The sequence below is a fragment of the Pseudopodoces humilis genome, chromosome 2, assembly GCF_049639895.1.
Source record: "Pseudopodoces humilis isolate 2021_Gansu_Grassland_sample_001 chromosome 2, ASM4963989v1, whole genome shotgun sequence".
Taxonomy (NCBI): domain Eukaryota; kingdom Metazoa; phylum Chordata; class Aves; order Passeriformes; family Paridae; genus Pseudopodoces; species Pseudopodoces humilis.
Window position 1 is genome coordinate 58,860,810 of NC_142201.1, and position 23,499 is coordinate 58,884,308.

Here is a 23,499-nt window from a genome sequence, read left to right on the forward strand (position 1 = left end):
ACATACAATCTAGATTCATCATAATTCAAAGAAATTTACATATAATCTTTTTCTTTTTAAAAAGACAAATATTTACCTCAATCTCCTTCTCCATCTAGCTATGTTTTACCCTACCAAATTACAGTCATTTTAACATTGTGGCTTAATTCAATAAAACATTCCACACATCTTGTCCAGAACAGCTAAACATGTGCTGGAAATCTCTGTTAAGTGATAATGAACAGGGTAAGGTAGCTGATAAATGCAGTTAAGAAAGAAAATCCTTTTCAGCCATCTTTTTCAAATTCTTCTGGGAAATGGAAAATTAAAAAAAGACTTTCACATTACCTCTGTTTAAAGGCCTTTTCACCCATCTCTCGAGCAGCTCTCTTAACTTCCTCAGGAACAGCATCCTTTTCAGCTTGAGATACTTGGTAGACCCTGTGGCCAGCATCTAGTCGATAAGGCCCACCTTTGCCACCTAACCCAGCAGTGTCTCTCCCACCTAGGATGGTTGAGATAAAAAACCATTAGGAATATACATTTGATAAAAAAATAAAAACACATTTTCTTTAAAGCTTCCACTGTCATCTACACATGTTCCAAAAATGTTGCTAACAATCCCCAGTTGAAATATTTCTCGGCAAAGGTTTTCAAAACCAAACAGCTATCATGGTAAATAAGAACTCCCATGGAATAGTTGTGTTATAGTTTGTTGAGACAAATATTTCTTTGCTCTTCTTTTATTGACAATAAACCAACCCTGTATTGGGTAAAATAGCTCAAGGCAGAGGACAGCTTTGTATTAAACCATTTTTGACTGGCATAGCATTTCCCTTAGGTATCTGTCAATGATGCATTAAAAAGAAAACAAAACAAAACATGAATCAATGAAAGACCTGTTCCACCAGCCCACATATTTCCACCAACATGTGGCATGTTGTCTGGATCCACTTTTCCATGTTTAGGGGAGCTGACATCCAAACCACTTTCCCTCTCAATCGTTATCTGTAAAAGAGAGAAAGAGTGAAGAAAACACCCCAACAACCTAATAATAACATACTGTGTGCTGAGTAGCTGCAGGACCACCACCAATAAATGCAACATTTAACCTCAGAGCAGAGCAGAGTAAACCAGGACTCCTGAGTGGCACATTAGACCCCCAGACAAAGACTACTGCCACATCTGAACCCCTCTACATTCTGTTCATATCCACACTAGAAATTGCTTGCTGATAACTGCCCAACATAACTCAAAATCCCCCTGTAAACAGAATAACCTGCAGCTCAAACACTTCTCAGAGTATTTATTGTATATCCACAGCATTTCACATCCATTTATACATCTCATGTGCACCCAACTGCAGTCCCACATTCCCTACTGATGGGTAGACTGATGTTCCTTTCATGAACAGGGGCTAAAGAGATGAGACTGGTCAGCAAATGGCTGATTCAAATAACAGGCTCATGCAATCCTCAGCATCACTGCCTGGACCACAGAAGTTCTCCCATGCTGGGTTTTCTAGATGTGTCCACTGAGGGCACTTTCACTGCTGATTCACGGCACAGCTGAACATCCAACAGCTGCCAGATGGTCAGGACTGAGTCACTTTAGGCTGGGGCTGGATTTAAGTGGGTGACTGAAGGTAAAAATACTCCTTCTCATTATTAACTCTGAGTCATGTAGTAAATCAATGAATCATGTGTGAACTGCCCCTTACTAATCTTCTATAATTTAGTGCCACTTTATGGTTTTTTTTAACAAAACCCCATGACTGAGATGGAAAATTAGTGTCTCTAACCACTTAAAATTAACTTTTTTCTTATCTACCGTAATACATTTAATTCTCCAATGAATTTATGTGTCTCAATAACTACAATTTATTGCCTGCTCAGAAGTTCACTGGTATTATCAGAGTTTTCACTGTACAGCAATCCTTGAATTCACTGTCTTGCAGACTCACTGCTGACATGAATTCCACATGTTTTTGAACTGAAAACATGTGCTCTAACAACACTGTCCTGGCAGCTATTCAATACATAATTTTCTTTCCCTTTACAGAATTTATATCAATTCAAAGAGGTACAATACATCCTCTGTGAACCATGTCATGAGTGTAAAATCAAGATCTAATCTGATAAATTACATCCATTTAACATTTGTGTAGGGAGAAACATGTAACCAAAACAGCATGTTATCCTTACGGTTATATACTTTTTTGGTCTAAGAGATTTCCTCCAAAATAAACCGTTCTTTTTTTGCATAACTGGTGGATTTAAAACCTATCAGAAACATTGGTTAACAAAAATTGCTGAGTTTAAAACAAACTTATAAAATGAAATTGATAGTTCCAGTTTCATGAAACAAATCAAAACATTATTCTATAATGAGAAACATGAAATTAGGCAAAAATTTTACATGCTCATGCTTACATATTCTTTATAGAAAAATATTCCTTCTGTAAAAGAAAGCTCTATGAAACAAACATAACTATAATCAGCAACGCAAATGTCGTATTCTATTTTTGTCAAGTTTTTCCATTTAAAAAATCCACTAGACATTTTGAAATAGAAGCATTTTTTAAATCTTCAGTGAAAAGGTCTGTAGACAAAAGAGCATTATTGCACATATATATTTCTCAAGTATTAGTTGCTCACAAACAATGTTTCTAGTACACATGCACTAGACATATTTCTAATAGAAACTTATTTTACAACAGTATTGATCTGATCAGATCTGATTGAATCCGGTATTTGTAACTTCAAAATGGCATGTGGCTAATAGAAAATCTTCTATCTCATAATGATTTTTTTGCTTTCTCTTCTTACAAGGACACCAAACATCCAACATTTAATTTCTGTTAAAACTTTGAAAAAAATTGGTTGAGAAAGAAAAAGAAACAAGGGTTACAATCCATCATAGCTTAAGAATTCTTCATTAATTTTCTTTTTATGTATAGTTAATGGCTGAATGGATAAAATAATTGAAAATTCAATAATACTGGAATGGAACACCACCAGCAGATGTAAATGTCATGCCAGTGAATTGCAGCAGTTTCATTTATTTTTCTTTTAAGTATCACCTATGCAGACAAAAGGTAGTAGAATTTTGCTAACTCTGAATACTTCAACAAGCAATTTTTATTAGCACTGGCTTGCTGGGGCAAATATTTTTCAGATTTACCATATACTTAGAAACTGCATTATATTAGCACACCATAGAATCCTCTGAAGAGAATCTTCTGGATGTACTTTTCTGGTTTTCCTTTGAGCTTTAGATAATTCCCTTAGTGACTTGTCAGACTTTTCTCCTTCCCATTCCCATATCTATGGAAGGTAATTTTACAAGTTTCAAGGTAATTTTCCAGCCAACAAATCGTCTCTACTCTGAAAGTACCTCTATAAACTAGAAGTTAGACTACCAAATACCTATATCAGAATTGAAGATATATTTACAAATAAATAAACAGTAAATCAAAGAGCCTTGACATGAAATCAGAGGGAGGATGAGGAAAAAACTGAAGAGATAAACTTTTGGACAACGATACATTCTTCAGTATGATAAATTATAAAGAGATGGAAGAGCCATGGGTAAGTCACCCCTGTGAGGACTGGAGGAATTCTTGACATTAGAAACTATTGGAAAGGTAGATTTAAGTAGCAGAATCCAAAACTGGATGGATTAGGAACCTGAGAAACTGAAGAACGCTCAGCAGGAAATATTTAGTTTGTCTGGAGTGAGAAGGAAGACAAGAAAAACAAGTACTAAAAGCAGAGAAAGGACTTGAGCAAACCTAAAATCCACACTAGCTTTGCCAAGCTTGTCTGACAGTAATTTCTACAATGACTTTTGTATTACTGTTGTGATGGGTATTTTTCAAATATATAAATTTCCTTGCTTAAAAGTTGACCTGTCCCCTCCTGAATATTTTCCATTTGAATCTAATTGCAGACTTCTATGAACCTTGTTTCTTTCAACAAGTTTTGATTAACCACCGCTTCTTGATAGAAATCTGTGCTCCTCCTAGCCATACATGCACTGAAAGGCTCTATTCATTACTGCATCATTGTGCAGATTCCATACTGCCTGGTGTGCATATCATGGCTTTGTGAAACAATACACAATTTCAGTCTTGCAGCTCCAGCTATGAGGGACAGGTCAGAGCAGAATAGCTGGAAAACTGAATTTTTCCCTCTGAAAGTTCCATTTGATTTCCAAAATAACCACTATTTCCAAAACATTCAAGGCACACGTTTCAATTGTAATCGTAATTGTCATTGTCTAACCTTGTTTACACATACTGGTGATTCACAATCACAGTGTGAAAGCACTCCCCCATTCCCTGGTTGAGCAGGTTTTTCTTCAAAGTCTTCACCACACAAGAAGCACAACTGCCATCCTCTCCTGGAATAGATGATTCTTATTTTGTACTCTTTAGAGTCCTAATTTTCAGTAATCATCAATGATCTTAGTCTCCAGTTTCAAATATTTTTGTTCTTTCATTTTCTTTCTATATTCTCAGGCACTTATAGCAATAGGAAATGGGTACATTCATAAAGACTTTGTGATGCAGGCTCTGTAGGTCTTCCAAATTCAATGAAACAAACAAAAATTTTGCATAAGAAGAATATGAACAGTTCAGGTCAGAAAGATGTCAAAGGAATGTACTTTTCTTAGGCAATGGCATGAAAGGAGTGCTTAAGAAAAGGGAAATTAAGAAGCAACAACAAATACCACGACCTGTTAATGCTTTGACATAATTTTCTGGTTCTGCCTCTTATACATCCATTAACTCCTGACAGTAAGGACAGCCAGGCAGGAATAGAACTCAACACTGATGTTACTTTCAGTGAGACACATGGTATATGAAATTGCTCTAGATCAGTTCCTTCCGAAAAATATGAATGTGTGCCAAAATGTTTTTTACATGGCTACACTTTTTTTTTTTTTTTTTCCTGACAACACTGGGATTCTATGAGTGAACTGCATAGGGAAAACTGATACAAGCTCATTCAGTTTGGAAACTAAGTGATCTTATTATCCTTCACGAAGAAGATAAAAAGGCTCAAAAAAGTCCATTACATGATTTACTGCTCTCAAGAACACAGAGAAATCAAGTGTTTCACATCTGTGCCACATTTATGCCAAACAGACATTAAACACACCAATCTGTAATAGTGGCCACTGTGAAGATGAGTCAAAGGTTGGTAGTTTTGTCTAGACTTCAGCTGGTCAGACAAACTATGGTATATTGTGTATTAAACAAATTTTAACTATTTTAGAAGTGGATGTAGAATCACATTCATGCCAGTTAAGTGAATGTGGGACTGAATTTTATTGAATTCTGATGTGAATTCATCTAATTTAATAACATTAACCCCTGGAGAGTAAGAAGCACTGGCATACTTTTGACACTTCTGTAATCCCTCAGTAAGAGACAGAGGCTGTATTTGTTGAGGATCACACAGCTGACCCAGATACACTGTGAATTGCCCCCACAAGACACTGTCACAGCTATGGGAAGAAAAGAGCTTGCATGAACCCATTAGAAAATAACCTACAATAAAAGCGTGGGAATTATGAAGACAGAAGCTGTACTCTATTATTAAAATTATCGATGTTCCACACATATCCATATTTCATTCTAACATATGAGTTATTTTCACAATACAGTACTTCCCTTTTGATTTCAGAATTAGTTTTCTTCTAATGCATTGCAAAAAAATCTCTCTGGCTCTCTGAATAAAACTGACCAAAAGCATTATCAAATTTAGCTTCATCTGATTTCGTGCAGGTGACCTTAGTGACATTTTAGCATCCAGTAATCTTAATCCTACACTGCAGCAAAACTGAGAAGAAAAAAAAATCTTTAAAAAGAAGATTCACCATTTAAGTAAGTCACAAGCAGGACAACTGTGCACTTCTGTATATTAGCAAGTACATCTGCATTGAATGTATAACAGCCCTATTATAAACATGTTTATAATAGTATCCAGTATAATAAGTAAAAGACACTTAGCAAAGTCAGCTGAAATTAATATTTCGGTAGATCTATTATCCAGTCATTCATGTTTCAGAGTATTAACAACCAAGTATTTTAAGTCATACATCAGATCTTCATTCTTCAAGTCTGTTACAACTAACTAAAGACTAAAATTCCTCAAGTTGTATTTATTGTGGAAACAGGGAAAGAGAGGGAATTTCATCTTCTGTCTTGTCCCACTTGAAATTTTTATTCCTGGCAGCTTTATGCAAGAGATTGAGCCAATAGCTTTCAGTGTCCAAACCTCTAGTTGTGTAAAAAGCTGACTCTCTAAAACAAGGGTCAGAACATGTACTCAGATTTAGCTGCTGGCAGAAAGAGAACTCATGGTTTCAGGTTAGGAATTCTTTTTAGAATTTGTAAGCAGATGTCAGACAAGCTTGAACATATTTCTAGCTTTGAGTAGAAAAGTAATCAACAAGTGACAGCTTCCAGTAAAATGTGAAGGGCTTTTTCCTTAATGCTGACTGGGATGCAGATAATTTTTTTGGTTGTAGATATTCCTGCCATCCTGCCCTGTAACTGACACTGCAACACTGCAAATTGGCCAGAGAGTGGATGGTCTTTAAATAAAGCAGTTTACTTTTGTATCCTGACAGGGTTAACTTCATTAAAATTCCTGAAGGGCACAGGAGTTGTCAGTGCCTCCCATTCAGGATTGCTTGCCAGAAAGCTCCTTTGTGGGGCTCACAGCAACAAAAGCAAGTTTCTGCCTCAGGAATGGCAAAGAAACTCTGGTTTCCAATGGGAGTGAGCTGCCTCATGTACAGGGGAGCAGACCTTTCACCTCTTAGTTTTAATTACCTCTGGCCCTGACAGAGTGAACTCTTATCTAATTCTCTCACATAAAACACAATGCTTATTTTAATACTCCAGGTAGTACAGAAAGGTGGAAAAAACAGAAAAACCCACTTTGATTCCAGGCTAACATCCTGCAGGTGTAAAGGGATTAAATTTTTACTTTAAAAATAGTCTATATTTCCATTCTTCAAACCTCCCCAAATCAAGTATTTCTTATCCTTTTGGGAATGTTTAAGCAGAGCTGGGCATTCCTTACAGGCTTTTCCATCTTCATAATAGAAATAAATGGAATTCCTCCTTGTTGCATGTGGTGACAAGGAATCAACCTCTCTACTAAGCTCTTTTCAGCACTCAGTGGATCATTCCACATAGGACACAAATACTAAAGATGCAACCAGCATGATTTCATGTGTCACAACTGAATAAATGCATAAAATTATACAAGGAAACAGGAACACAGCTGCAGTATTACAGCTGTAAAGAATATTTATGGAGGAAAATCTTTAAAAAGAAAATTTTAGGGTACCCAAATATTGTTTTCACAAGCACATATTCTACTATTAGTGATAATACTGCATTACTAGTTGTTTTTTACTGTTGATCAGAAGAGAATAGGGAAAAGAATGTCTGCACTAAGATTTGAGGTAGAATAAAATTCATACAATTCAGGTGCTTAGTTCAATGTAAATTAAGAAAGCGTGCATTAGCTTAATTAGTTGCAAGATTAGACAGTCCTGGAAAGTAGGCAGATGTAGGCTGGCAAGATCCCATTCTTCATTTACATTTTTTTTATCATAAAGGAAACAACTCTTTCAAGATCCAAATGAGAATATATCCACTCTTATCAAAACATGTCTGAGATGTGGAAGGAAAGAGCTAATCTGATATTTTGCTTTTTCATTAACATAAAACATATTAAACAGGACAGTTTCCAGTCAGTGAAGAATATGGGTTACTTTCCATAGGAGGCACTAAATTATTGCTGTAAAATATTAGTTATATGAATATAAAACTACTAGAAAGACTACAAAGTTAAAGTATTTTAGCTCACTTTATCATGTGCTGTAGACAAAGATTGAGCATGTATCAGAAGAATACTGCAGGAGAAGGGAAAACTTTGTAGATTTTTGCCTTATGGGTGATTTGGGAGATGGTAATTTCTTTATCAAAATCAATACAAAACATGCTTTCAGTCTCATACATTATTATGAAAAAAGATTTAATGAAACACAACTGTATTCCATGTGAAAAATGCATTAAGTAATCCATCCCACAGTGGCACAAAGGATTAGGAAATGTATTCCATGGAATGCAGAATGTACTTCTGCAGATGTGCAAAAGATTGATGTTTCCATGAAACAAAATAATTGCTTTTCTTTTATTCCTGAGCTACTCCAACCTTAAACCCTCAATATTATCCTAGGCTGCATTTAACAGGTCACAAGAACATACCTTCCTCTGACACATTCTTTATCAGCAGCATGAATATATGCATTAAATTCTCAAAAAGCAAAGAAGCTCCACATCAGGGAGATCACAGGCTAACCTGCCTGTTCCATTGTGGCTTTAAACTCTACCGTGAAACTGATTCTACTAAAGAGAGAAAGAAAAATTTTTATAATCTAATAATAATTGGTGTGATAATCTTACACCAACTAGTGAGAGAAAGGCATAAACAGGCAAAACCCCCTCTAATGGCTTCTATTTTGTTCACTTGTACCATAGAATGTGCAGCTTCTTCCTACATACTAAAAATTAATAGCATAATTTCTGTTCACAACAACGGCATAAAACTGAGTCCACTAGTAATTTTTCCACAGAAAAGATATTCAGTCTTAGACAAGACAATAAAAATGTGTGATATGCATTCTGTTTCTTCAACTGTATCCTGAAATGAAAAAAACGTTTATCGCACTGCAGTACAAAACTTTAAATATATTTTCTTTCATTTGACTTCATTTTGACTTTCTATCTTGTCTGTAAAACTTTGCAAGAGTTCAAACTGAGCTAATGAAGCTTCATGCATCATCTGACTCCTGTGAACATTTAATTCTAAAAGTAGCATTTAAAATTCATGCAGGCATGAATTTTATACCAGAATACCAGAATTGTTGAAAGCATCATAACTGACAGCATTTTAGAAAAGTGAATCTGGATGTGGAAGAGGTGGAGATTTGGAGTGAAACTTATAAAAAGCTGTATCTGGTTTACAAATGAAATTTATATACACCAACTAAAAAACCAACACACAGTACAAAATGCTGCTGTGGGCTTTTTTTTGAAATAAATGCTGTCACTTGAAGAACCAACTCAAAAACTCTGCACAGCAGATGCATTAGAATATTTTGCCCACAAATATTCACTGTGTGGCTTAAAAGCTGGAAAACTAAATATAGTAATAAGAGAATATATTACATTTATACCATCTAATGGATCTTCTGTTATTAAGCACCTATGTAAAGTCCATTTTTCCTCTGTCTTTAATAAAAATTCCCTAGTCAATTCTGTTCAACTCTAAGATGTTAGGTCATCATCTTTTTAGTATTCTAACCCACTATGAAATATTATCAGAGGAGACAGATAATATCTAGCTTAGTCATGACTACTACATACCTCCTAGATCAATGAACTCAGAAATCACTGAATTTGGTTTCTTCTGGAGTACTGTGAATAATCAACAGCTAGAAAGATTGGATAAGTGAACACAATATTTCAGTTTGGAATAGTCCAGACTGAAAACCATAGGGTAAAAAGAAAGTTGAAAAAAATTGTATGCGGAAGGAGAAAAGCCTGATTTTCTGTATACCTAGGACCTTGTCAACACTACCCTTAAGAAGCAGAGGCAGAAGTTTTTTAATATCTACTACACTGTTTTATTTTCTAAAGGAAAGCCTCTTAGAATTTGCATTACTGAAACATATCAGATTATTTTAATTTTCCCTATGTTTGTCCTTTCACTAATCAGGGAATCACTTTCTTAAAGGCATAATTATTAGTATACATTTGTCTTCCTGGGACAGCAGGATTTCACTGCTGTTAGGAGCTGCAACCTTTATATCAGCAATGTGCACTGCTGCAGACTTTTTGAGATCTTCAAAAAAGTGTGTTGAGGTAATAATATTTTCTCCCTGAGAACTCTGGGCTTCCACAGAAAGGTTAAAGGAAGAAAAGGGACTTTTGTGCTGGATCAGTCTGCTCTAACAGAAAGTTAAGGTTATTTCCCTCCTGCTTTTTATCCGTCTGCTCTAATTAGACTGGAAGATCTCCTTAGGAAAGATAATGCATTTTAGACATGTTTGTACAGTGCTTCTGTATAAGGGCCTCATCCAAGCTGAGAAAATTTATAGAAAAGGTGTCTGACAGAGAACCAATGATCTTTATCTGAGTTGCTTTATCCCATCAATACTTGTAGAGATATGCATTTATTTAGCTTTGTGAGTTCACAGCTTTCCAGTCTCATGCTTCCCCATACTCAGACGCCTTCATTCAAGGGCTGGTACACAGCTGCTAGTCCTCAGCTGAATAAATAATATGGTCCAGGAAGAGGTCACAGACCTAAACTGCGGATTTGGGGCTCATGGATCTCAGAACTGGAAATGCTATCAAACTATACCTTGGAATCCACCTACTGACTAGATAACTCTGCAATCTGTAGTATTTCAAGATTTTCAGGATACTGTGCAGGTCTGCTGAATGCCATCATATGGTTATTTCAAACTTACAGTAACACTCCACTGGATGTATTTCTCGTAATTCTTGGGGTTTGCACTGAAAGTACTGAAAAGCTGAAGGAAATGACTGTTACTAGCCCACTGATGCCCTCGTGTGGTCACAAAGACTGCTTGGTGCAAAGTAGAAAATAGCAAGTGGGAGGGTGGTGGGGAGAAGAACCGGCCACTCTTGCTAAAGGTCATGCTTTTGTCTCGATTAAAGAACTGCAGCTTTTCCCAGTTCAGTCTTAACATCCGGAAAAGGCTGGATTTTTGTTACGTTATAAAGTACAATGTCACTTTTTAAAAAGGGAGAAAACCCCCAAACTATCTGTATAGATTAAAGTAGATTCTGGGCAGTAAACATAAACAAGTTGTAATCACTGAAAATCCTGAACTAATTATTCTTTAGATAAACATCCAACCTAAAAAAATAAATATCATCAGGTGGACTTGCATTAACCTGAACTTTACAGTACAGCTTCAGAAAAAAACAAGAGAAAAAAAGGATGCATTCAATAAAATAGAAAAATATAAATTCACTTAAGGGGTGAATACTTAATGTAGAGTTCTACATGATTAACTGCATGGAATACAAATGGGATAAATGAGACTATTCAAGGAAGGGAATAAGATGATCATTATCCAAATTGACTTTCAATTCTTGCTCATTATGAAATATAGTCCCTGTGGGACTGACTACAAGTCAAGTCATGATGATCTCTTCAGGTAATTCTAATTCAAGAGAACCAGTGTTGAGGTAGGACAACTGGGAAAAAAAATGAGCACGTGTGTGTGTGTGTGTGTGTGTGTGTGTGTGTGCGCGCGCGCATATATATACATGTACCTGTGTGTCAATACATAACATACACACACTCAGCTGCATTTGTACACCCTCACCTAATTTAATGTGATTGGCTTCTTTTAACTTTAACAGTAAATGTGAGATTTTTTGCATTATGAATACCTCAGGAATGTACTCAACTTTGACTCCAGTTCAACCTTTATGTCAGGTGAAGTCACAAAAGCAAAGTGAGGAAAAAATGTAAGAAAATATTTCCAGGCTGATCCTTTTCTTTGGAAGGGCCTGGTTTCATACTAAGGTGTCAGTGTCTCTCTCACACACTTCCTTTGGATTGACACACCTACAAAGAAGTATGTAATTTTTTAAGCTGAGTGTTGTCCATCAGTCTTCAGACTAGAGAGCTGGCATGATGTAGATGTTGTATTATTCAGGTTCTACACAGCACATGCACTTGCTCATGGCTAAATGTACTTTATCTATTTTTAAACAGCTGGTGCCCACTCAATTCACATGTACTGTATCTTTGCTCTGCTCAGTCCTACACTATATGATCTTGACACCATATTGGCTGAACCTGAATCATCTAAGAAACTCAACTGTGTTTCCTAGGGTTATAGAAGACATGACCTGAGTCAAACGTTTCAGCTTTTTAAGTTTCTGAGGAAAAACACACATTACACAGAACACTTATGTTACAGTGGGGCTCTGTCAGAGGCCAAAGAGAAATAAGCAATATCCATCCTTGAAGAAGAAGAGTACTGTAGAACAAGCAGGCCTTGACCTTTAAGATCTGGGATGTACCAGGAAATTGTGACCTTGTTTTAGGACAGTAGAATGACAGGAAAATGAAATGAAGTCTCTTTTTTTTTTCTTGCTGACTATTCACTTAGATGTAAATATGAATTAATTTCTAACTAAGTACCCGAATGTTTATGAGGAAGGCTTCCTATACTGAAAATGAGAGAGAACAGTCCATAGGAAATCAAAATAGTTGCAATCATAACTACTTGACTCATTAGGCCTTTATACATAGCCACAAACAGAAGGCACTACTGCAAATTCAAAAACGCACTTCATGCATGTAGGAAATGATACAACTATTGCTGGTTCCACAAACATATTAAACAACAGACACAAAAAAATCCCTCACCCAAATAAACCCCTAAAAAGTCTTAGATTACAAGAATTATCATTTTTTAATCAATTAGATCACTTATTTAGAAGATCTTGGTACTGAAACAAGAGTATCTTCAGCTTCAGCATGTCACTTTGCATGATGATATTACCTAGACCAAAATTACACCTGGATTTCAAAAAATGTTGTGAATTTGATTTAGAGTTCAGATATATATTAGCATAAACTAGATGACAAAGCTTTTGCAATCTTTGACTAAGTACATTTTTATGCACTCTACAGGTCTGGATATGTCCTGGGACTTCTGAAAACAATTCCGAGTACATAACATGAAACATTTTGGACAACAGTTTACAGCACGAAAACATTAAGTGAATACAGAACTAAATGTTTTTGCTAATAATCACAGATAAATGCCTTAACATCTATTGAAATACCTCTAAATGATGCATCTTTTAATTATTTTTATCAAAGCATCGTACTTTATCTAAATGAGACATACCACTAAATAATGCTTACTTAAAGACAATATCTGAACTATATCAGAATGTAATCAGTGTTCTATTTAATTTCCATCAATAACCCTTGGATGAAAAAAGTAACACAAGCTTATCAGTGTCTTCCTATTGCCATGAAACTTTTAGGGCAAGATTTAAAAAGAAATTGTTTTTCAAATTCTCTTCAGGTATTTGATAATGAAGTGACATTTTTGTCAGAGACAACAAACAGTGAAAAAAGTAAATAGTTTTTGGAGTAGAGTTCACAGCTTTAGGAAATACAGTATTTTGTCAAGATTTTATATTTTGGACACTCCAATTTAATAATTTCAGAATACTGTAGTATTATTTTGAGTTTAAAACTTCAATAAATGACAAAAAATCCTGACCTGACTGTATAAATGCCAGCTTTTGTAAACACATACTATATTTTGATAAACTAATTTAGTGAAGCCTCAAGACTTCAGCAGTTTCTACTCTGCTGAGTACATCAACAATACAAAACAAATGTTGACTGTTTTGAAGATTGCCACAAATTTTATCAAGGGAGCCTAATTACTGATTACAAGTGGAACAGCTGTTTGTTTTCCTCTGTTTCATTGCTTATGTATATCCAGCCTCCTTCTCAGAGCTAACATGTTTGTGAAAGCAAAAATGCAGCCCAGAAAGATAGTACCAATAGTTCCACCCAAAGCCTGGTGGAAGATTTGATTCCAGTTCTTTGAAACTATATTTGTATTGAACGACCTTTAATGCTTTTTTCTCTAAAGGGTCAGGAAAATTCAAAGAGATTGTGTGTGCTTCTGCAGGTCAGTGGTTCCCAACCATATAAACACAGGTCATGGTCTAAGAACATCACACAAAGGGATAATAAGCTTTGCTAAGGCTGTGGCAGTTTTGTGGGATGCAGCAATGGCAGTTTTAAGGGAAGGGGTAATTGGAGATGGGTGGGTGTAACACTGAATTCTCTTAAAGTGAGTTTCTGCTACAAGATGATTGGAAATTAAGGGTTTAGTCGAAGAACTAGAGAAACCTCATTAGACTCCAAATTACTTAACATGAGCATGCGCACAAAACATTACACAAAAGGAGGTAATTTTTATACACTTGAAAGATCAGATCAATACATGGCTGCAAAACATGTCCAATTTTGCAAAAACAGGTATCAGGAAATACTTAGCTGCAGCATTCTTAGCAAAGTAATTGCCCCTGGATCAGGAGACATGTTCTTTCTATGCTCAATTACACAAGGAAGCTACATGAACATATTTTTAAGGTAATAGGATCCTTTCATTTCCAGAAAAGAATGCCTTAATAAAGTACTGCTTTTATGTCTAGGCCTACTGAGAAATTAAGTAGGAAAGGTGAAGGCCATCATATCCAATCAGCAGAGTTTACACAGCAGCTACATATCTATTATCTTATTTGAGATTACATAAAATTAAGGATCTAATTTATTTCTTATTGCTCTGCAATGCCTGTGTAAACAAAGCTTCTTAGGTCTTGTTATCTTTCTATTCAAAGCAAAGCAAAAAAGTAAAGCAGGGAAACAGAAGTTAGTGATAATCATGCAATTCAGAATATCACATAGGAGGCTTTGTTCCAGCCCTTTAGAACAAATCGAAGAGCATGTTATTTCAGTTCTGACAAACCACTGGTTTGACAGAGGAGAAAAGAAAGATATTCTAAGGAGACTGTACCCTACAGTATGCCTACTAGTGAGGCTGACTGTCAACGGAGAGAAAGCCTACAGCAGCTTTTGAAAACTGCTTTGTGACTGTGGGAAAGCTTCTTAGCCTTCTTTAAAATGGCTACTTGAGATTTCTAGTTAATTGACTTAAATTTTCTTACGGTGTGTACTTTCCAAACCAGTATTGTCTAATAATTTGTTGGCTATTATTGACAATACAGTAATATTGCTAAATAAAATAACAAGTTATTAAAAAAAGAAAAAAGGAGAAAGGAAAAAAATAACTATTAAAACTAGTCAAACTCCGAGCTGATGTAAACTGGCTATACCTGACCATAAGATGGTGCTAGTGCTACTGCACTGGCAATGACCATGGCACTGACAAAGCCACAAGTATTGAGCACAAAGGTGCTACTGGGTAACAGTTTCATTTTCTCATGACTTTTATGAATGGCTTTTGCTGAGGTCCTGTAACAAGAACACCTCAGTTCTTGCCCAAGTTTCTGTAACCACAGAATGTCTTGCAGAAAGGGAGCTAAGAGTGGGAAAAAAAGTAAAAGATGCTTTGGCCTAATATATCTAATTCACAAAAAAACCCAACCAAAACCAGAGAGAGGTCTAATTAAGAATACTCATTCTGTTTTCCCATTCTAATGAAAGATGCAACTGAACAGTCCTGAATGTTCCCTCTGTGTTGCACTGGTGACCACACATATTGGCCAGTACATTAACACTCGTATATACACACATACATGCACACACACCATACATGTATATGCTGTGTATTCTCAGCATCTACCTAAACATTCCACATGACAACATGGCTGTATGAAGATCCTTGCAACTCTGCTCAGCTGGGAAAGTTATCAAGAATAGCCAAAAGCTCTACTGTGAATTCAAGGCATTTTTCACCTAGGTTTCAAGTTTCTTTTTCAAAGTAAAACCCAAATTTTTTTTTTCCAAGAACTTGAACTCTTGAAAAGGATATAATTTTCTTAAAAATTAATTTCATTATTCTACATTCTGAAAGTTACAGTTAAAAATCAGTAGGAGATAAAGAATTTATTTGCATTTAATTGCACTGGAATTTGGCAAAAATACAAACAGCGTAAGACAAAGAGTTTGTCAGTCACCATAATTACAGGGTTACAAAATGTTTTTAAATTAAGCTACTGTGCCTCTTTTTTTCAGGGAAGAAGTCTATTAAATTTTTCTCACAGGTGTACTTCTATTTCACAGTGTTTTTCAACACAGCTCTCCCCTCAACTCCTTTCCCAGCTGAAAACTCTTCCATAGCTCATTTTGTTATGTTTTCCAGTTCAGCTTTGAGAAGTCCTACCTGCACAGGACGACCATCTTCTTGGCCAATCATGTTCCTCCAATCCTGCAGTGACTGCTGGAGGCTTTCCAGCCCAGTCTCCCAAAGCCTCACACCTCCTCCCATGTCCACAGTAACCAAACCTACTTTGCCCAGCGGTGCCAGCAAGGCATCAGCATCTGAGATCTTGGAGAGCCAAGATGTATATGGAGAGAGAGACTGTGACCTGAAAAACAAGAATTAATGTGATTTTTCTTGAAGCTGCAATTAAAATTTCTTCAGTTAAGGTAACAATTAAATGAAATCACACCCTCATTTCATGAGAGACTATAACCAAGCCCTGCAGACCTTCAGATTTTATCTGAATCTTTCCACCTACTGAAACTGGACATAACCAAAAGACACCTGAATGTATAAGAAGCAATATAAAAGACCCTAGGCTGAAAGGCAATATGTTGCCAAAAACACTGCTGTAGTTTAGATACACTGCTGTAGCTGATCTACCTAAAAGTAGTCCGTCCTTAGGAAGAAAACTAATAAGAGTATAAAAAACATAAAAATACTACAGTAAAATATAAAACTAAAAAAGAAATAGAGAGACTATGATCTGAGCACTGAGGAAACTACATTTCCATCAACTTAGAGTTACACCTTTCTCTAGTGTAAAATATTAAGATTTAAATACTCATTTAACAATGTCACAAGCTTTATGTACAGAGAATTGTGGAAGTTTTTTAAAGAGTCAGCTTGCTGACAAATATTTACTGCTGAAAGACAGGGTCTAATAAGTACATAATAAGAAGGGAAATTTAGACAATGTAGGGAAGAATCTATGCATTTGTCAGTACTATTAATTACATGCATAAATGACTTGACAACCTGCACTAATGGCAAAATTAATAATTTTTAAAAAATATAAGGAGCAACACATATGCTTCTACCTATGACTGAAACCACCACATATTAATTCAACAGAAAGAGTTATCTCAGCATTTGACCAGGCTAACTTTGCCAGAAGGAAGAAAGGCTGTTAGATTTTAACAGAGAACTATTCATACATATATGATGAAAACTTACTTTACTCATCAGTTCTTACTGAATCTGGACGTCTGCTCAGATCTGCCATACACAGTTTAAATCCTATTGCTAGCTTAAGGGTCCTAATGTTGAAATACGGCTTTAATAATTTCTGCAATCTACTATAAAATCTGAAAAATAAATTACTGAAAAATAAAGTAATTCCTTACTATTTTTATGGTAATGTCTTTCATTTTTGAATGACTGTGTAAAATGTAGGCCAATGGACCAATTATAAATGGTGAACAGTGCAAAAATAATTGTCTATTAATTAAATTTTCCCCCAGATTATTAATGAACCAGGATGAATTTAAATGAGAATAAGTACTGTCCAAATCAACATTGATAAAATAGTATAAAAAAAAAAATTCTTCCTGTGTGAGTCTCATACAGGTACTATTTAAACATGCAAAGTGGAGAGAGTGCAATTTAAAACAAAAATGTTTATTATTATTATTATAGTAGAAAATGACAATTTGGGACTGAAATATATCTTTATGCAATTAAAGATAAAGATTAATTTAAAAAAAAACATGTAAAAATGTTTTATACAATAAAACATTTGCAAATACTCTCTATATTTGTGAGAGACAGATGTTAAAACCAAACAGAAGCCATAGAATCTGGCTATTTTAATTTATCGTACAAGATACTTGTGTATCATGCAAGATACTTGGGAATATATACCTTCCAAAGGGACAACCACAGAAAAGCTCAGGCTATTTTTAAAGTGAACTTTATGTTGGACCAGAACTCGATTTCCAGTTTCCTAAGACCTAGCACTGGATCATTTTGCCTTTCTCAGATCCTAAAGACTGAGAAAAAGAAAAAGAAAAGACTGCAAATGAAGGAGGGTTGAGAATAAAGTGGGTGGAAGAGGGGGAAGGTTCAAAGGGAATGACAGTCAGAAGATAAAGCTACCTTTCATATTTACTAATTAATTGCTATATTTTCATCAGCATTACCTAGTAAAACACATAAATAATGTTGACAAAAATATACTGCGATGTTTGCGTAATTTTACACTAGGTATGAATTAGTCTTACTTTCCATATCAAAGGAAATATTTGCTTATCCTGAAGCAATAATAGACACTAAATTCTCTTTGCTCTTCCTCTAAGATGACCGTGCTCTAATCAATAAAATCAGTTACCTAGGAATTGCAATGTATTTGATTTTCTTTGAATTAAGATCTGTTACTTCCAAGTATCCAGAAGCTGGTGGAGGAGTGACATCTGAAAACAAACAAATGTTATTTTCCAGCTGCATGATTAACTGGTTATTGCATTCACATTTAGCAGATTAAATTTAAACATTTTATTATACAGTACCTGTCAGAAAATGATAAGCTTTCATATTCAATACAGGAATATAACTTGCAAATAAGGAATTGTTTTATTATTACCATAGTGAGTAATCAGTCAGTTACAAAAGAACAATGTATTTGTACGGCAAATGTCAAAATTACACACAAATATAGCTCTGCTCACAAAAGCACTATTCAAGCTTTATGGCAATACCTAGCTCACTGCTTTGATCTGTCACTGAAGATAATGTCAGTTGTATATTTGACTTTAAAAGCATATTGGGGAACATTTCAAAACATTGTGTTTATGATTTCCACTTGAAGACTTCTCAATAATACTAAGCTAAACACTCTTCCCTGAAATTGAACCACTCCTTTTGAAGGCAGATTCTCAGTATGCAAAGGTTTAATAATTTATAGACCCTAGAATATCAAGCACTAAATATTCTGTTTATGGACAGTTTAATTAATACAGCTAATATATGGTCCTTCCTTCAGAAATAAATCTGTGTTTGTGTGCCTACGCTGGCTTTTGCCAATTTATGAGTACATGGTGCCTGGCTCAGAAGTGGCTTCCAGTTAGGAGCTGACTTTAATCTGCATGGAGAAAATTGAGACAGTTTTTCAGAAAAGAAACCACAGCCTGAATCACACTGCTCAGTATGGATACAAAATGTCATTGTCACAAGATAAAAGCAAGTTGAGATTTTCATCTGAATCAATGTGTCTTTCACCTCCTTGAAATGAAGGCATCTGACCTTACCTGTAGAAGTGCTGATGCCTTCATAGAGCACACACAGAAAAGACCAGTAAGATCAGTAGCGTAAAGAGATCTAATACTCAAAGTAGCACACAGAATAACAGCAGCACTTTATGCATATCCAATGTATTTATATATCTATAGTATATGTGCCTACAGTAGCACATGTATTGACTTTACTCATCTTCATAAAAATGGGAACATAAGAAACAGGGGAAAAAGCTCTGGAAAAATGCAGGTTTGTGGGCCAAAGACCACTTTTGGTTTCCCCTAGATTTTGTTGCTGTTTTAAAATATGCTCTCTTTTGCTAGTAACGAAGAACAAGATACACATTAAAAATTATGATGAAGATCTAGAACAAGGACAGATACTGAACTAGAAAAGGTGGAACTGTGGGATAAGAATTACACATTAAGTTAATAAATTAGAGAAAGGACATAAAGCAAACAAATTAAAGACAATAAACAGAAAAAGGATGGCAGAGTAGGAAGCATACAAAAAGGCAATCAAATGTTTAAATGCTGCACAAAAACTGCTGGCTAGGCTCCAGACCTGCAGTCAAGAATCTTGATAATGAAACATGAGCATCAGACATGAAGAAGTGCAGCTTGTTCTTCTTCTGCCAAAACCTGACGGAGAAGAACAGCCTGCACAGCTCCAGACATCAAACTTAAAGGAAAACAGGTACCATGCTTAGTTCTGGGCTCCTCAGTACAAGGGAGACATGGAGGTCCCAGAGTGGGTCCAGTGGAGGGCTACGAAGATGATGAGGAGATTGGAGCGACTCTCTTATGAGTAAAGGCTGAGGGACCAGGGCCTGCTCAGCCTCAAGAAAAGAAAACTGAGAAGGGACCTCAGCAATGTCTGTCAGTATCTAAAGGGAGGGTGTTAGAGGAGGGACCAGGCTCTGCTTTGTGGTGCCAAGCAACAGGGCAAGAGGCAACAGATAGAAAATGATGCACAGAAAGTTGCACCTGAACATGAGAAAAATCTTTACTGTGATTGTGACTGAGCACTGTAACTGGATGCCCAGAGAGGTTGTAGAGTTTCCTCCCCTGGATAGGAACTGTTTGGACACAATCCTGAGTAACATATTCTAGAGGACCCTGCTGAGCAGGAGATTGGATCAGATGACCTCAAGTGGTCCCTTCCAATCTTACCCATTCCGTGATTCTGTGATATGAAATAGTCCTGAGGATGACAAGGTGGTCAGAACAGACGGGCTCTAAGGACAAATGCAAGGATTTTTTTATTTTTTTATTTTTTTTGGTCTAAACAGAGGGTATTTAAAAAAACATATCCAGTCCTACTGAGAAGATCATTATAAAGAGAGCAATATTATCCTGAGTGAAGGTGACATGAAGTATTCAGTCTTGTTTAGAGGAAGAAAAGGTGAATACCATGGAAAGCTTCTCTTAATACAAGGAGAATGAAACAATGCAATAGGCCAATTGTTTGACAAATACCAGCTAAGAGACTACATGTGTCATCCTGTCCTTATGTAAACAGGTGGACCAGATGATGTGCCAAGACTGTTTTGGTAAAATTGTGTGTTACACTACATGTTGTTCCAGTTACTGTCATAATCACAGAGATGCACACTCAGTAAATAGGCTGTTACTTTATGTTCATCTACAGAAAGTGCTGAGAACCAAAGTAAATATTTGATCTCAAGCAGTGCCTCATCTCTACAGTCTTTTTTTTAGAATAAACATTAATTCTTCTTTGCTGGATTTTGCCATGATCGCTTGTCTGAGTTTATAGTTTGTGTCCATACATCTATTTGGCAGTCTTTGGGGAAATTATTGCTTGTTATAATTTCTTTTCAAATATAACTATGATTTGGTTTACAGTTCCAATAAAACATATAGGCAATTATTTCTCTGCTTATTGTTCCTGGAACAGCTTCAGTAATACATATCAGAGTATGCAAGAGTTTGGCTGAGTACTTTGAATTATTAATAGAAATGGAGGGCTGTATGCCAGAATTGACCAGTTGTCCAAGAAGATAGGAAAGAAAATCTGATAGATATGGAAACAAAATCAAAAATATAAAACACCTTCTCAAAGGCAACAGAAGACAATAGTGTAAGAACTTCAAGGGACTGACACATACTTGATTTCATGTAGTAGGATGCCTCTGCTTCACTTTACCATCTCCCAGGGAAGAATGCAGCTTTCATAGGTAAGTAACTATGGGTTTCCAATACAGAAACAATGGAGCACAATTAGGAATAAGCAGCACTGAATTACAAGGGACCAAGACTGTTAAGTAGCAACTGGTAGCAGTTAAACGTGAATTCAATCAAATAGTGAGTCAATTAGTGAGACTGAGAGGCAAACTCCAGAAGAAACAACAGCCCAGCAGAGAAGGCTGCATGAACAGAATCTCAAATGGGCATCACAAGGGCTACTACCTTATTATCTCACCTTCCAAGTGAGCACAAAGACGCATGCTTCTCTTTTTCTGTCTTCCCTTTTTCACTTGGAAATATTTTTGATTTGTGCCATAACAAGGGCAATACCAGGTCCTTCTAATCTAGTATCCTGTCTCCAAGAGTAGTTAGACACTTGAAATGTGTGAGGACAAGTGTACATAGCATTTTCCATGAATCACCAACCAGTTCCAATCTAGGGGCTTCTTAAACTGAATCTGGTGTCTATGTTTTCATATCTGTGTATTTAGTTAACTTTCCAGGAGTTTGTCCAGTTTCCTTTTGGATCCACATTTCAGCATTCACAACATCCTTTGGGAAGTTGTTTCACAGGGCAGCACCCTATGAAGAACTCTGTCTTGTTTGTTTTGATGAATCTCCTAATAGCTTCATTAGTTGCTCCCTAACTCTGGTAATGAGCGCAAAATTGTTGTTTTTCTCCACATCTCCATGCCATACATATTTTTGTAGAACTCTACCATATGTCCTTCTCTGATCTTGTCTTCACATATTGGAGGATTGGCCAATGTGATCTTGCTCATCCATATTGTCTTTTTCTGAACTCATCCTAGTTCAGCCTTCTCCCAACTTGAGACAGAGGATCAAAACCGAACAGTGTTAAGGACAACTTTGTACAACAGCACAAAGAGGTTCTCTGCTTTTTTCTGTTTCTTCCCTAGTAATTCTTAACACTTGATTTGCTTTTTTCAAGTACTACTGAGCTTTGAACTGCTGTCTTAATGAAACTATCTATCATGACAGCAAAATAATGCTTCTAAGATGTTCTCATCATACCCATCTTTTCTAATGTAGAATTAGTATTTTTTCTTCCTCCATATATTTATCTATACTGATTTTCTACTGTTATTTCTACTGCATTCAGAATTGTAGTCCTTCTCGTAATTCTTCATGGTAAATCCTTCCTACCATGAATAATAACCATTATCATCAGCACTGTTACCTCAGTGTTAATTATTTTTTTAACTTTTTTCATGACATGCTGAGTAGCACAGGTTGCCATAGGATTTCCCTCATAGCTCCTCCTCCACTAGAAAATCCAGCCATTAACTGATAAATGGAAATGTCTTGAAAAAGTCCTGAAAAAGGCTATGGTACAGAAAACCTATAATCTTGCTCAGGTCCTATTTAATTGAATCAGTAAGGTTATATTAAACACAGTTCAGTTAAAGTAAGTCTTTGTAATTCATGAATTCAAACATCGTCCAGTAAAGAAAAACCAATGATCAAGATCTTCAAGGCATGAAATCTTTCAACTTAAATGGCCATGAAGCACTGTACAAACCTTATACAATTTTCTATACATTTAAAGCTATCAACTCCTATTCATATATTTCAACACAGTAGAGAAAAAAATAAAACTGCTTAGTCAGACAGTCAGAAGCCAATTCTCAGACTGATAATGCTCATGTTACTAGTATCCTGGATCCATGAAGAATGTCCCCTGGTTTTTAATTATAATAACCTAGCAATACAAGGTGTTACATAACCCAGCAACTTAAAAGGCTTTTAGAAATAGCAGTCAAGATCTCAATTTAGGTATCATTTGGAAGCACTGAGGGAAGATACCTCCCTCACTCCCAAATTAGTAAACTAATTTTAACAAAAGCTCAGAAGATTTACCTTTTAAAACATCTACTTCAGATTCAGAATTTTTTTTTTTATTATTTCTATGAAGGCCTGAAAAAAAAGTGACCCAGGCTGACCCTTCTGCAGTTTATAAAGTATGAGAACAATACACAGCCTGAAGTTGTATAATTAGTTCCAAGATTCTAACTCCGACTAATTTTATTAAGTTTAAACTTTTAAAGAGGTAAACTTTCCCTCAGTTATAAAAGGAGGTAACTGAAATTTTCTACCTTGTTGATATGCTTGACTTGGCTTTTTTAGTCAAGTAAATGTTTTATCCTCTTGGTAATAAATA

At 35.7% G+C, this 23,499-nt stretch overlaps 1 protein-coding gene across 1 annotated transcript in view; it reads right to left on the minus strand.

The window, feature by feature from the left end:
* Positions 1–23,499, minus strand: part of VWA8 (von Willebrand factor A domain containing 8) — a 179,516-nt gene that overhangs the window by 22,397 nt on the left and 133,620 nt on the right. Inside the window, exons 36-39 of the mRNA XM_014250977.2 lie at positions 18,209–18,290; positions 16,000–16,204; positions 879–987; positions 328–484 (exon numbers count right to left, since the gene is read on the minus strand). Of these exons, the coding sequence (XP_014106452.2) occupies positions 328–484; positions 879–987; positions 16,000–16,204; positions 18,209–18,290 (553 nt within the window). The remainder of the gene's footprint in view (positions 1–327; positions 485–878; positions 988–15,999; positions 16,205–18,208; positions 18,291–23,499) is intronic.